The sequence below is a fragment of the Haliotis rufescens genome, unplaced genomic scaffold (genome assembly GCF_023055435.1).
Source record: "Haliotis rufescens isolate VD_foot unplaced genomic scaffold, xgHalRufe1.0.p SCAF_28, whole genome shotgun sequence".
NCBI classification, from domain to species: domain Eukaryota; kingdom Metazoa; phylum Mollusca; class Gastropoda; order Lepetellida; family Haliotidae; genus Haliotis; species Haliotis rufescens.
In genome coordinates, this window is record NW_025963979.1 from 4,570,196 (window position 1) to 4,586,379 (window position 16,184).

General features: G+C 37.5%; 1 protein-coding gene across 4 annotated transcripts in view; it reads right to left on the minus strand.

Annotated features, from left to right (window-relative positions):
• Window positions 1-16,184, minus strand: part of LOC124139714 (prolyl 4-hydroxylase subunit alpha-1-like) — a 50,133-nt gene extending 33,949 nt beyond the window's left edge. For 2 of the 4 annotated variants that reach the window (XM_046507013.2, XM_046507004.2), the window contains exons 1-3: window positions 15,649-16,176; window positions 1,566-1,720; window positions 580-741 (exon numbers count right to left, since the gene is read on the minus strand). In XM_046507013.2, the coding sequence (XP_046362969.1) occupies window positions 580-741; window positions 1,566-1,720; window positions 15,649-15,836 (505 nt within the window). In that variant the 5' untranslated portion in view covers window positions 15,837-16,176. Of the gene's footprint in view, window positions 1-579; window positions 742-1,565; window positions 1,721-10,440; window positions 10,459-15,648 lie in introns of those variants that run through there. The other 2 variants (XM_048402677.1, XM_046507021.2) reach the window with 2 other exon arrangements.

Genomic DNA, 16,184 nt, shown 5'->3' on the forward strand with positions numbered 1-16,184 from the left:
ATGCTAACACAGCAGTTTTAATTAAATAAAAAAATTAAGATGTGCTTTGAAAAAAGCTTTGAAATGTGTCTTTGCTCTTCGCACATGCATCTGTGAAATAAGAGCAGAAATTGGTTTGGCCGAAATAAAGGTAATGCACTTCGAAAAAAAACTTCCTCTGTTCTGAAGGCTTTCTCTTTGTTTCAGCATGCAGAATTTTGTTTGTTTGTTGTTTAACGCCACACTCTCAAACATGCAGAAAGTCGAACAGTCTCAAATGTGAAAGACTGCTTGAAGCATACTGAGGAAGAACACCTCAATTTATGAACATGACAAGGTCACTACATGCATAAATATATCAGAAATTATTCTTCACTCATAGGATAGGATCATAAAATAATGTCAATATGAATTTGAACTTACGACTCTCAAAGACTATCAGTATATAGGTTCTCCATGAGGAGATTACATCATTTCTTTTCTTAAATTCATCACAAGCTTACCACAAATAGATACATATCACAACAACTGAGGCTAAGTTGATTAATCCTCCATACTACTGTAAGTGTGATGTGACAGCAGGTGTATCTCGGCACCTACCTGTGAGCTGCGTTGACTGCACTCCCCCTAGGGTGCCCTCAGCTATTTTGGATGTATCAAGCTTGTATGTGTCTTGTAGTCTCATCAGGGCAGCCGCAGACCCCTGCAGGTCCTCGTACGAGGGCAGGTCTTGGCGATAGTACTCCACGTACCTGCGCATGCCTGACATCCACAACGCAGAGAAAGGAAGTTGAAAAGACATCATTAACTAAGTAATAGATCATTGCTCTCTTTTCATCACAACCACACAAAAGAACACTTACTGATATGCAACTTCATAATATAACTTGGTTGTTGTTCAAGACCTCTCCTTCAAATTAGGAGACAAACACAGTATGTTTATTTCTCCATTCTACCAGACTAAATAAAACGCGAACCTTTGTTGCTAGAAATATATGGAGTAAAGCGGCATGGGTTGAATCCAGTGTTTTGAGTGGGTTGTCGATCAAAACTTTCAGATACAGCCTTTAAACAAAATATGGTGTTCTAAATGCTCAAGCATTATGACAGGCACTTCGTAAGCTAACATGAGGTGTGCACCCCTAAAGAAAACTAAGCAAGCCTTGCAAAGATCGCATTCTACACTGCTATTCACTATTATGACATCATATTGCTCATTGTGATGCAAAAGATATGATGTCACAGTCGTACAAAGAAAATATTACCACACATCTTTTGAATATTACAGTAAAGGCAACTTTGCATTTTGTAGCATATAATTATTTAAATATGCCTACCGACAATGACTTTAAAAGTGGTACTATTCTAAAAATATAAGCTTCCGTGGTGATGACATCATCAAACTGGCTGTTTCAGTCAGAGGAGATTTATTGTGATTTGATACCTCTGATTGACCAATCAAAATCAAGTATTTACCAAATTCATGGTAGAATCTTTGTTATTCCTCCCAAATCAATTCTTAGTTCAGCCAATACATATTATGAGTTGATTTGGTTGGAAATTTTCAAGCAGTGACTGTAACTCACTCTCTGAGGAATCATTCTTGAGGAGGTGGTCGACATTCTTTGACCAGTCTAGAGTGAATCGCTTCACAAAGAGGAAAGCATTGACTGGGTTGGCCAGGTAGTAGTCGGGCTTCTCCAGGGCCTTGATACTGTGAGCCTCCAGGTCCTCCGCTAGTCTGCAAGACAAAGTGTTTATACCATTCATCATTAATTCTTCACTGTCCCAAGGTCTTCCATAAAGTAAAGCTTAAAACCTTCAAGTTACACATGTTACATGACAAGTTATACATGCTTCAATCCTTATGTGGAGACCTAGCCTGGATATTGTCACCAGACTGTGGGGAATAATCCTTCGGTACAGAAAAAAACTGATGGACCTCTGGGTCCCCACAAGGACATATATATATATATCAGGCACACAAATACACTTTATAGTTTGGAATTCTCCAGGAAATTCTCTGTTCTGCAATATGATTTTGTAGTCATTTTAGGCAAATCAAATTTCTGTAAATGACCTCTGTAAATCAGGACCATCTTAAACATAGCACAATTCAGACATCTACACTGTGCAGCACCTTCTCCTGTTTTGAGAGATCCACTAGTCTATTTGTTGTATACACTGGCTTACATTATTGAGAATATGCATGAAATCATTATCGTAACACAAATTAGGGAATTAAAAATAAATGTTTCAATGATTTGATAAATTCAACAGAAATTTCAAACTTTCTTTACTGTGACCCAAGGCAAGGGAGTTCCGCACTTGCCGAACTATGCTGGAATTATGGAGTTATATTTTGGCTGGACTAAAGAGTCTATGCATAGTCCAATCCAAATTGCATAACAAAATTGACATATATATATATATACAAGTAAATGTGCGTATTTTAAAGTTCAATAAAAAAACATTTATTCCGAATTAAACATGTTTTAAAAAATTCATATTTCAATACATATTCCTGAAGACATCTCTTGGAGTCTTAGAAAGTTATTCACAATTTGCACATGCATGTTCATGCCGGACACATAATTTGAATGTTTGCGTGTTTGTTGGGAGCACAAAACTCACAGGTGTTTGTTTACTGTGAGCAGCACGCAATAATTCTTTAACTATCAGGTGCTCATAAAAACAATTTAGCATAACCATAAATAACACTTACACAATGCCACATCTTGCTCAAAAATCATTGTGGGAATGTGGCAAACTGGAATGCACAAATGTTCATTGAAACACAATGTCATCTCTTTGGAGATGTTATATACCGCAGGGCCACACTCATGACTTGCCACTGGCCGGTCATCAAAGTGAGACATCACATCAACCAAGACAAGACAACCATATTCGGTTGGTGCATCAAGGGAATCAACACGAAACTGCCACATTAACAGCTTGAACAATTCGTGGGTTGAGACTGATTAGTGGAACTAAATGCAACCAGTTGAGGAAGCACAGCATACCACCCGATTTGCTTCTGTCAGTATACATAGGGTTACAAATTCATTTGATACACCATATGGTTGATTAGACATTAGGCGGGGTTGGGTGGAATTGGGGCGAGGTTTATGAACTGTTGGTCTGCTTAATCAGATTATCAACCAAGGATCCTAGCAATTGCAGCCTTGAAAATGTCCTGCACATATTGCAAGTTTTAATGATCACACATTACTTAGGAATCTGCATGAGATTAATTGAAAGGCTATTCAAAGTAATTCATCACTGTTAGCTAGGAACATATTAACACAAACTAATAAAAGAGCCTTTGGCTATTGGCTTTGATGGGTTTATTACCATATAACTGCCAGCTTTCCTCCAGAATGCCCCCAGAGAAACTCCTGGTGCACTTGGTGACAACTTTTATGACGGTTGCATCATGTTTTGCCCCAAGCAGAACTTACAGGGAAATTGTTAACTGTCACTTAAGAAACTGTGAAGCAAAACCATTTTGTTAAATACAATCTGGAGTTAGTGAGTGAGTGAGTGAGTGATTAGGTCTTTCCCTGATTTCTAAATATACAAAAACAGTATCCCCCAGGTACATCAACCAGGCCTTATCGCACGAAAAATCATGATGGGTAAGCTAGTGAGATCTTTAGCTTGACATTTATACAGATATCTTTAAATGTCTTACAGTTCCCAGATTTTATTCCTTAATAATCAGAATTGGGATAAAATATCAACATTTCAGGGCACAATATCTGTAGAACAATGAGAAGAACTGTGACCATGACAGGCAAGGTTCCTGATAAACTGAAACTTATGACAATACACAGCCCCAGGAAATATAGTGCCTCTTTTTTCATTAACTCATTTTGTTTCAAACAAACCAGAGCATATACTTCTCAAAACATTTAAGTATCACCCGAATATTTGAAATTACCATAGCTAATCTGTCATGTCATGACAGATATCGTAATATGAAAGAATCAGGTGATCCTTAACTTGTTTTTAGTAGAATACATGACTCAAACCAGAGCACAGTAACTTGATTGATTTTTTTCAGTTCAAATAAATGTTATATGTTAATGAGGTGTGAAACCCTTTCTTCTTGCCTCAATTCCAGAATGTCAGTCCGCCTCATCAGTTACAAGCAACAGGATTAGTTGGCCTTCACCTTCAAGTAAAGGGCTACGCTTCGTATAAACCAAGTCATTAGAGCACTCCATGAATGTATGCGATATTACTCCTCTCTTCTGACTTTATTTGTTGGAGTGTTTTATCATGACAGTTATAAATATATATGCACTGGCATATGTACATGCACAGATCCCCTTCAAACAGTTAAGAAAGAAGTGGCTTTCAGAAAATATCTTGAGAGCATTCCACTGCATGTCAGGTTATTGTTGGAGGACAACTGGTGATGTTGGGTGTAGACAGGAGCATTGTTATATGGAGACTTGTGGGGAATCCAGGTTAGAATACGTCACCAGCAACCTATGCACGTCAACAGTAACCTATGCACATCACCAGTAACCTATGTATGTGCCAGCTACCTATGTATGTCCCAGCACTTAAACCTCTGAGACATCCAAGTACCCCATCTAAATTTAGACCTCTGGGACATCCAAGTACCACATCTAAATTTAGACCTCTGGGACATCCAAGTACCACATCTGCACTTAGACCTCTGGGATATCCAAGTACCCCATCTGCACTTAGACCTCAGAGATAACCAGGCCCCCATTTTCCAGAGAACTATTTTCATCAAAAGTGAAGACATGAATGTAATCAGAGAAAAGTAGAAAGCTAAAACACAATTCATAAAGAATATATCACCTGCTCACCATGAACTTTTCAACAGCCTCAACGCCATGGTCGACATTCAATCAATACTGTTGTGTGTCAAATACTAGTCATGCACAATTTAATCACACATCTATCTGTATTTATGATCTCCACAGATGGCAATGGGTGTGGGTGTCTCTTGGACTAAATGAGAGATTGCACATCCTCCACTTAGGTGATACTGCCAGATGTTGGAGAACAATTTGTTTGAAATATTAAATCAAAATTCAGAATTGTAGATCAACTATCTTCATCGTCAATAGGTAGTCCATAGGTAGGAATGGCAACAGTGTGTCATTACAAGACAAATGGTTAAAGAAACTCAACAGAAAAATTTCAAACTGACAATATCATCATTTGGTAATTTTGATTTAAAAAAAACATTTTGTAAATAGTAACCCCATTAAAATATTTGTTTGAAATAAGTGCTTTATGGCTGATTGCTGACATCTTAACCACAGCAATACTACATATTAGCTGAACACTTGTTGGGTAGAGGATGTCTTGGGAGTTTTATCAACATTCTGATTATACCATTCCAAAACTGCTCTCACTCAACTTCTAGAATAGCTGCAGATACCAAATGCCTGATGGTATGAAGACATATTACGCATGAACAGATAGCTAGCTGGATCATAAACCTTGAACGCAACTTGCTTCACGGAGCAAACAAAGGTATGACATGGCATGTGCTGTCCGAGCATGTGCAAAACAAGGCTAAACAGACTCACTTGAGTTAAGCTCACTCACATTGGGTTTGATATCTCGTCGTGAGAGGACGGACAGTCGAATAAATTTGTTTAAAAGCATTTCGAGATAGGACATAGGTAGGACATACAACATATTCATTTGGAAAGCTCGTCACCATACGGTTTGATAGCAACAGACTTTGAGAATCATATTTGGTTTATCTTGTCTCATTTAGTTTCTTCAACTTTTTTGTAAGAGATTCATGTTAAATCCCCAATATTAAGTTAAGTCTTTGATAGGAATTAAGAATTTGGAAGGACATGATTACATGACACTTTTTATGGACAGCAACTTCCTTTATTCTTTGTCACGACATTTCAGAGCTACTTCTTGCTCCTTCATCCAGGTACATGCTGAACAAATAAAAGAACATCTAACCAAGGCAAGGGAGTTAACTGACTATAAAAGTTCAGTTCCCACCCTTGCCAAACTAGGCTGAAATTATGGAGTTATATTTTGGCTGAACTAACAAGTCCATGCATAGTCCAATCATAATGATGTAACGAAATCGACACCTAGTTCGTAAACTGCCGTGCAGATTTGGTCGATTGCATAATTTGCAAAGCATGTGTACCGCCAACTCGGTGTGAATAGATATTTTCCAAATCCTTTCATGTTTTTAATCAAGATATAAAAGAATAAAAGAAGTTGCTATCCACAAAAAAACGTCAAGTACCCATATTTATTGTCTGAATTACTTCATCAGTCTAGAGATTCACGTTCCTGGCATGCCACATTAAGAGAAATTTACATGTTAGTTCACTGTTCCTATTCCGCTGTGCAACACCTGGCTACTCCCCACATGCTGCCACAGACATGCCTGTCTTCCTGAACACTCCATTAGGAAGAAATGATTGGGGTCATGAAAACATATTCATCTGGCCATAAAGAATGTTCATTGTCTTGTCAACACCTCCATTTACTAAATACGCCATTGCTTAAACTGTAACTAATCAATAATCAATTTTATCAGCTGACATCGGATAACACTTTCCATCACCGGGGAACACTTGGGGCAAATGAAGAGGAAATTAATGCTTACAACATGCAGCTAACTATCCCCCGGTATAGACAGACACTGTGGTGCTCGGACAAAGTTATTGTATTAATCACTTCCTGTGAGCTATTATTAAGAAGGTGGCATCAATTTCACACAAGCTTAACATTCATCACTTCTCTACACAGGAGATTAACTGCAGCAGTTTGAAAGTAGTTTCACTACTAATTTGAGAGAATAACAGATAATTGACACGCAAACAAGACAGCCTTTGGATGAAAAATGTGTTTATCGAGTTAGCTTTAACATTGTACTTTTAAGTCAATTCCAGAACACAAGAGGCCTAACACAAATATCAGTTTTTCCTACTCAAATGTTGCATTTGTTAATATATATAAAAATTTAACTACAACGTGAGGGCATTAAAAACCAAACATGGATAAGCACTGATTAGCGTATTACATTAAGTAAACGTTGCTTTGTTTGTTGTTTAAAGCTGCACTCATCAATGTTGTAAATGCATTTTGCTTTCATTTTTGTAAAGTTTTGGTTTGTTTTGTTTGTTGTTTAATGCAACATTTGGGCAATATGACGGCAGTCTGTAAATAATCCAGTCTGGACCAGACAATCCAGTGGATGAGCATCAATCCATGCCACTGAGATTCGATGATATGAATCAACCAAGTCAGTGAGTCTGACCATCCAATCCCGTTAGTCTCCCCTTATGACAAGCACACCTTTTACGGCAAGCATGGGTTGCTGAAGACCTATTCTAACCCGGATTTCAGAAATGTTGCAACTTGACTAAACGTTTGTGATGTATCTATTGCTAGCCAAAGGGCTAGTCCTCACTAGGAAAGAAGGACTAGTCACAGGTATCTAGGCAGTCCTAGCAAGTTGGATATAAATCACTCCACTTTGTAAATCCTATGACCTAAATCAATCTAACATGTTTGTCACAGGTGCATGAATGACAAGGTCAATGGGCACAGCACCTCTTCAACATGCTCACTACAAAAATATTTGTTCTAGGCTATAATTTAGAGTTTGGAGTTGCTGAATCGCAAGGCAACCATACAACTGTAATCCTACAACTATCCACCTCAATCATTGCCTAGCAGTACACTTTTCCACTCATCATGCTCAGCTAACAAGCACATGTCTGTTATGTCCAACAAAAATGACCACATTTGGTTTCTAATTGATTCAAAGCAGATATCCTGTATCAAGTTCACATGGTGATTTATTCTCAACAATATTGATTTGTTGAAAGAAGTAACCACTGATGATACAGCCATGATAGCAGCAACAGCCATTGTTCTTATAATGGGTGAATATTACCACTATTGACTTGGCAATTGACAATTTGCAACATGTGTTAGCTGCATGTATGACACTGTTATAAAGTACATCTATGAACATATTTTGTAGAAGGTATATACTGGTGCTGCTATGTCTAAAGTAGCACACTGTACAAGAATGTACAACTGAATATGATGTGTGTGTGTGTGTGTTACACATAAGCACTGTATAATATTCCCTTAGCTTTCAGTCAAGACAACCAGAATGGCAACTTTGGAAAAGTTACCAGACCGGATAAAATGTTGCCAGTCCAGAATTTTCAGGACTAACGAACAAAAGTAAGAAAAGGGTAAAATAACTGTTTAAATGTTAGATGTCAGAAAATAATGATTAACTGGTAGATTGCCTACTTAATAACCTTTAACTGGTAATTATAATTCCTTTCGTTTGAGGGACATATTAAAACGAAATTATTTTCTCCTCCCATCGAAAAGCACAACAAAGGGAGGTAATTTGGTCTAGTCTAGTAAGGGGTACAAAGTTGAACATTCATTGGCTGCACTCAGGGCTGGTAATATTAAACATGTATATATGTAATTTAGGTATGATGCTGATTGATGTGTGCATGAAAGGCAAGCTGCTACAGTTAGTGTGTTTGTGGCAGTGTGCTTGTGGCAGATTGTATTCACAATGCTTACAACATCCCAGTATGTTGTAGTTGTGATTTTCTATCTTTTTTGCGTTGAAGGGGTAAGAAGGAAACATCAGGCAGTCTCAAATACCTGCCTGCCTGAGTCTATTTTGCAAAGACGGCCAGTTTTGAGAAGTTGCACACCTGATGGGACGATTATAGTATTCTCTATATTACCACAGCATTCTAGTTTCAGTTCAATGTAAGAGGTAAAACAAATGTAAACCTAACACACATAATTGACAAATAAATATAATTCATGTATGATGCTGATGGATGGGTCCATGAAAGGCAAGCTGGACAATCTTTGTTGTTAATGTGTTTCTGAGCTGCTGCTATTCCCAAGATTATCATGATGTGACGCTTTGTTTGCATGTTGTGCTGTTGAATCATGAGAATACGTTGTGACATGGACTGGTATCCATAGTTAGAATCTAGAACACTCTAGTTGTGAAAGTATGGATTTTAGACAAACTTAGATCAGTACATACTGACGAGCCATTTGAATATCTGATTAGGCATCAATGCCTGTTTATATAAATACATTTGCATACATGTGCAAAAATTAGTTTAGATTCATGTTAATGATGCTGTTTTGATGATGGTCATGATGCTGCTGATGTTGGTGATATGCTGACGATGTTGATGATGGTGTGGATGTGTGTTGATGAATAAACTGCAGTCAGTCAGTCAGTACAGCACCCCAGTATGTTGTAGTTGTGGGCTTTTTTGTGTTAAGGGGAAGGATTCTAAGAGAACCTCAGGCAATGTCTCAAATACCTGCCTGCTGACAGCCCGAGACAGTCTATGTTGCGATTAAACAGCCAGTTTTGAAACACTGCACACCTGATGGTCAGGTTATTATTGTATTCCCTAAATAACCAAAGCATTCTAGTTTCAGTTCAATGTAAGACATAAAGTAACTGTAAAAATAAAACATATAATTGACAAAATAAAATTTCAATGAGTTAAACTTACTAACATGACTAAGTTGACAATAAACTAACATTAAACAGCACTATTCTTTTCTCTTACCCTTTTCTTACTTTTGTTCGCTTGACTAGAATTTATACACTGCCTCAGGTGGTGTTCACTAAACAAAGCATTCTTGTGCAGCAGTTGGCTATTCTTGGGTATGCCACTGTTTGTCTTATACAGTTTGTTGTCCTTAACATTCCCATTAAATGAATTGATGACCAATAAAGAATTCACAGCAACTTTTGTATGAGTTTTCTGAATATACAACTGAAACATCATCTTCAACCATTGTGAATACAATCTGCCACAACCACACTTTGTACAATCTACACATAGCCAGTGTATGTGTAAGTTGTGTAAAGTTAGGGTCAGTGGAGCTTCATGTAACGGAAATTAAAACCCAAATCTTGAAGACCTACAGAGACTAGCTGGTATACTTCACAAAGGATTCATGAAGATCCAGGTTAGAATAGGTCTTCAGGAATCCATGCTTGTCGTAACAGGCAACTAATGGGTTGTCAGGCTCACTGACTTGGTTGATGTATGCCATTGTATCCCAGTTATGTAGATCAATGCCCATGATGTCAATCACTGGATTGTCTGGTCCAGACTCGATTATTTACAGACTGCCATCATATAGCTGGAATATTGCTGAGTACAACAAACAAACAAACAAAGACAGCATTGCCTTCACCAAGCAGTAACCAGGGTAACATAGCAGTCAGATTGTCACTATCATATAGATGACAACCACCCAGTCACAATCAAAAGCTTTCTGTTTTCCAGAATTGCATAAATCTCTTGAGGATATAATCCAAGCTACTGTCAACTTGGACAAGTTGTGTCACTCCTGACAGAGATCTTAATGAAACTGGTAGACTCTGTATTCATTTACCTTTTTGAAACTATGTTTGTTGAGGAGATGGAGTGACTAGTTCTTCCTTGATATAAGGTTCTACCATTAGCATGGCAACTGCCCACTCACTGGAAGACCTCCAAGTGTATGTACATGTATTTTGTATATGACATGCGCAAGGATTGAAGTCAACGGAAATCCTCCCCACATTAGCCAGATGTCATTCCGCTGATTCAGTGAGTGGGACTGAGATACCTAAAAGTAGGTCAATGTGCAATTACTGTTGCAGGACAGACTTTTCACGTTTCTCTCCTCACTTTCATATACTACTCAGAAGATTCGAAGGACCACCCAAACCTTTCATACTACTGTGCCAGAACAGATTAACTACAGTAATATGAAAGAATCAAGTGTTCTTTAACTTCCTTTGTGTAGTATATGTGACTGCCACCTGTTCACTCTTACATATCATTTTCCAAATGGTTGCTATCCTTAAAATTGGATATATTTTATCATATGGACAGTGTTATTGTTATGATAAACCAATCTGATAAACATGATCTGATAATTATGCAAATGAGTTCATCCAGCAGGAACTACATTCAAGCCCCAAACATCAAAGCAATGTCTGCTTGATCAGTACACATGTAAACGTTTGTCTGATGTTTCCAAGTAGGTGTTTCTGTAGCCAAACATTTGGCACTATTTGATAAATGGAACAATTCACTTAAACATTGTATTCCTACACAGATTCTCAAATAACTTCATTGAGTGAAAGTAAGTCTTAATCATTGAATATATTAAGGATACGATAGAGAGAGTATTATCCTCATGTGTTTCCATATCGTAAATATCATGTTAGGAACAACAAATATGTATTATGCTCACCATAGGTTTGCACAATATAATTTTTAACTAGTATCCTCTATTTGCTTTCAAATAACATATCAAACCTAGGTCTACTGTTACATGATCCTCACAATCATTTCTGTCCTAACCACCTGACCGCATCTGACGAGCATGTAGTACTGTGTCCTGGCTTAATGGTTGATGTCCTGTCACAAGTGTCAGCTATCACTTCTTAACTGTCAAAAGATTGAAATTTGTTTTTGAACCTGAAGACATGGACGAGGCTGTGTTGTTTGAGCCCCTGATGCTCTTGTGTTGCCACACCATCCTGCACAAGGACAACCTCATCTGCAGTGATTGAGCAGCAGTTTTCTTTGGTGATTAATGATCATTCTGGTCAATAATGGTACATCACAGCTGTTATAAAAGAAACTAGATTATTTTGTGACGCCAGTGACTTCCAAATGTCCTGAAACACACAGTGCCAGAAGCCATGCAGAGACAATGGGATTCAACTTTAATATGGACTTGTTTCTTCAGTGGAAGTTATTCCAAAAATAGGATGGTTTAAGGGTTCAGAAATTATATTAAAAAAAACATTCCTGGTCCACTGTCTCAGCATCCAAAATATTGTTGATTAGAAAACAAGCACCAGCTAAAGAAACTAATATGTACGTGTTAACTGTTTTACATGCAGGGTTTATTCATTGAATATCTACATACAACCTTACCCATCCACTATATAAAGTAACTGTACAACATTCTCATGGGAACATACCACAACAATCATATTAGATATATCCTAACAGTCACGGGAAGTGTTCAGACAAAGGCCTCTCTCTCCCTGATGCTGGATGGAAGTGCCTTCCTCAACACACATTCTGCATGTATGATCTAAACACAATGAATTTACCCAAGGTGTCTCAATCATTCTTATGGGCATTGATGTACACTCCCTGATTCGGTCAACATTAGCAATGATTAGAATCAGGCTTTTGAGTGGTTTAAACATATTTTTATTTCATAAATGAAATCTGGATTGGTAAACAAGCAAAACATTTGCTCATATAAATACCGCTCAGACAAAACAAAAAAATTACATATTGTGACAAGAAAAACATGTTCATGTTGAATATATACGTACAATACATAAAGTCAATCTGTAACCGTCAACTAGAACTAGTGGAGTCCGAGCTAAACCAATGCTGTATCTCCATTTAATATAGTTCATAAGCCTCACAGTGGAGGACTAACACATTCCAAGCATCACATAATGATACAACTAACAATGAAGATCATTATGAAGAACAATATATGAATGTATGCCCTATAATGTTTCAAATATGTACTTTTTATGGCCATACATACTTTTACAAAATGCAAAAAAACACTTTGTTGTTCCAGGAGCAAGGATGAGAGTGTTCTATGATATTCATCATATCCCGTATATTGTAACTATAGAGCATGATACAGTGCACAGCACAGCATGACACCTTCTTGGTCTTGTACACCACTTGCTCAAGTTCTGGCTGCTGCTTACGTGTCATACACTTCAAACTGAAGAGATACACTTGAGAGACGATTACACAGTATTACGTCAGAGAAGTTCCCTGACACATCAAGCCCATCAAAGGCTTGGTGATATAACATCTGCTTTCTTAGCTGTCCCCATGCATATACTTGTAGTCTGTGGGGCTGGCATGGCAGGGGTTTATCAAGGTTCTTCAGATGACAATACTCTTGCCGAAGACTACAGCAAATTGAAAAAAATATTCCAATTCATAAAATTGGCTTAATTAATTTAATATTTAGTTTAACATTACCATGATTACTGCATTGAAAATATCAATTAACATGCTGAATTTTAAAAGAAACAAATGCGCCTGTCATGGGCATTCAGTTAAAATGCTCGGAATTCAGGGAAGCATGTGATCTGGGGCCCCTGATGTATACTCATCCCCAAAAGAAACATGAACCATAGTTACTTCAGTGTCTTTATTCTTATCACAATATGCTGCATGTGATTTCCAAACTTTACACGCTAATGCTGCACAAGACAGTTGGTGCATCTCAAATCTCTTTTACTTGAATGTTGTAAATATGATAATTTAAGGAAAAGAATATTGAACAAAAACACTATGTACATCCACTTAAATACAAGATTATCTCTTTAATAACACATGTGAGCAAAACAGCTATACAAAATATATCTCTATTTATATATCATGCCATGTTATTAACATGATTAAGAAATGAATCCTTGTAACATTTTCAACAGCTTCCACATTGTCATGTATTCTGTACTATGGGCCTGTGGCCTTACAGTTAGTTATAAACGAATAAACTGAATTGAGTCATGGATCTATGATGTCACATGTGAGGCGTTCATGAGCGTCGGTTCACAGAACATAAGAGTTTGTTTGTTTCTGCATCAAACCAATCTAATATCTCTTGAATATCAGTAATTCTTCAAATATTAACCAACATGTATGGTATTCAGGTTTCTTTTATCGATGAGTACATACTTAACGGCTGAGTTCAAAGTCTCTAAATTGGAATAATGGCCACAACAACAAAACAAAGATGACAAACTAAGTTATTGTGTCACATTAATCGTACAATATACATTGTACATATAACAAGGAATAAGATCATTTATATGTATAAAGTTGACACCCAAGTTTTACTACTCACGCATGGAATAGTTTGAAATAAAAACAATGAAAGGTTTACTCATTAGGATCAAAGTTTATTCATGTTTTCAAACAGACTGATAAGAGGCCTAAGTAATTTGTAGAGATTGGTTAAAACAACAAGAGAACTGAAAGAGATTTTACATTGTAATAACAGCCCCTAACATATATACTCTATACACATCCTACTCACACTGGACGATCATTTATTATTATCAAAGCCATTCAGACGTTTCTGTTGTCTGGGGGAGGAGCCATTTTGACGTCTTGTGCTTTACGGCTGTTTTGATATAAGTCTGTTTTGACTACAATTCCTTGGTAATAGTGAAAGTCATAATTTGTTTGTTGTTTTAATGCCGCACGCAGCAATATTCCATCTAAATGACAGCCTGTCAATATTCGAATCTGGACCTGACAATCCAGTGAACGAGGCTGTGAGCAACGATCCACGCCGTCACAGGGACATATGCTATATGAGACAAAAAGTCCTCTAGCACCCATAACATGTAGGCAATATTTTGACATGGTACAATCTCATTAAAATCATATCCGAGTTCTCGCTACCGCTAAACAAAGCTCTGAGGACATCCCTTACGGGTCACGTCAGAACGACCTTTTGCAAACTTTGACCGACCACTGAAATGACTAACAAGAAGCCGACATCAGCCAATTAGAAAGCAGCTTTCTCAAGCCTTACAGCACTCATTTCAACCTGGCGACTTCCATTTCAGACTACGCTTGAGAAATATGTTGACACAGTTCTCGATTAAAATCTTGAAAACTGAACAAACCAACATTCCGGAATGTTTAATATATGGTTGAGATTGTATAGCAGTGCTTCCCACATACTGTTCAACGCCTCCTCCGTTCAAATGTTTATCCCAATGAAGCAAGAGATAGACGATAATTTTGACAGAATCAGTCGTACGGGTTGTAACTGTCGTTCGGAATACCATGTGTTAACGTTTTCGAGGTTGCATGATCAGAAAACACATTCTGACTGTCATTTCATGATCTGGTAAGTGATGCTTTGATTGGTGGGATGAAAGGTCGTTCTGACGTGACCCGTAATGGGATGTCCTCAGATCTTTGTTTAGCGATAGCGAGAACTAAGATCTGATTTTAATGAGATTGGACATGGTAAGAATATAAAGCTGTGATGAGGTTACTGAATTTTTCAATACACTCTTTTTTAACTGATGACATTTCTACTTAAATCAACTAACATTTAGTCTCTAACAATTTCTGTCTAAACAAATAAAGAAAAGTTCATTCAGAAAATGTCTTGTCCTCAATACTGATTTCAATTCAGACTTGCTATGGGAGACATAAATTAGAATGACACAATGCAGATAGTCCAGGTATGGTGCATAGGAACGTCTGGACCTGTGGGAAGGTGCCCTGGTGACAAACCATTAAGAATCTAAGTTATATCATAGACACTAATTATTCCCAATACGATTTTACGACTGTTTTATCACTGATTTGAGGACATATGTACAATCTGTACTAAAACTTGGCAGTCACATGGGATGACTGAGAATCAAGCTGTCAAGTTGTTTTGAAAAATGTTATCTGTTTTATATTATGCATATATCCGGAATAGTAGAAGATCATCAGTAAAGATGTGTAAACAAAACACGTGCAAAATGTGTAAACAAACACGTGTCAAAATGGTACAAATACCATATTATGAACAACATACCTTTTAATTTTTCGAAGTCGCTCCTCTTCATTCTCCACGTAGTTTTTAAGGGTGACAGCAATGTCTCTTTCAGCGTAAAGTGCAGTTTGGAGATGCGCCATGGAAGTAAAGAGTTCGCATCTTCCAACATTTGCCACGCAAGCAATCAACAGAAAACTGAGAACAATCTCTGAGAACGAGCCCTGCATCTTGAGATGATCTGAATCTTATACTTCCAATTCCACACTGGTACAACTTGTCGAAGATTGAAGGAAGTGTTTGTAAAATATTGCGCTTCTATTACAAATATCAGCTGATCGCAGAGAGGTTTATCTCAAAAATGGTTTTCTGCGAGTGCCAGCGTCCCAAGACCTTGGTACACGTTGCTGAGGAGGAGCCTACGTGCTTCGAGAATGGTACACACTCCGGATGTAACCCCCACAGGCGAATTCGAGGTTAGAACAGCCATATCAAATTTCGAGCAAGCAGGGTTCCCCTTGTCGGAATTTCTTGGGCCAGTTTATTTCCCAGATAGGGGTGACAGCATATTTCGGTGT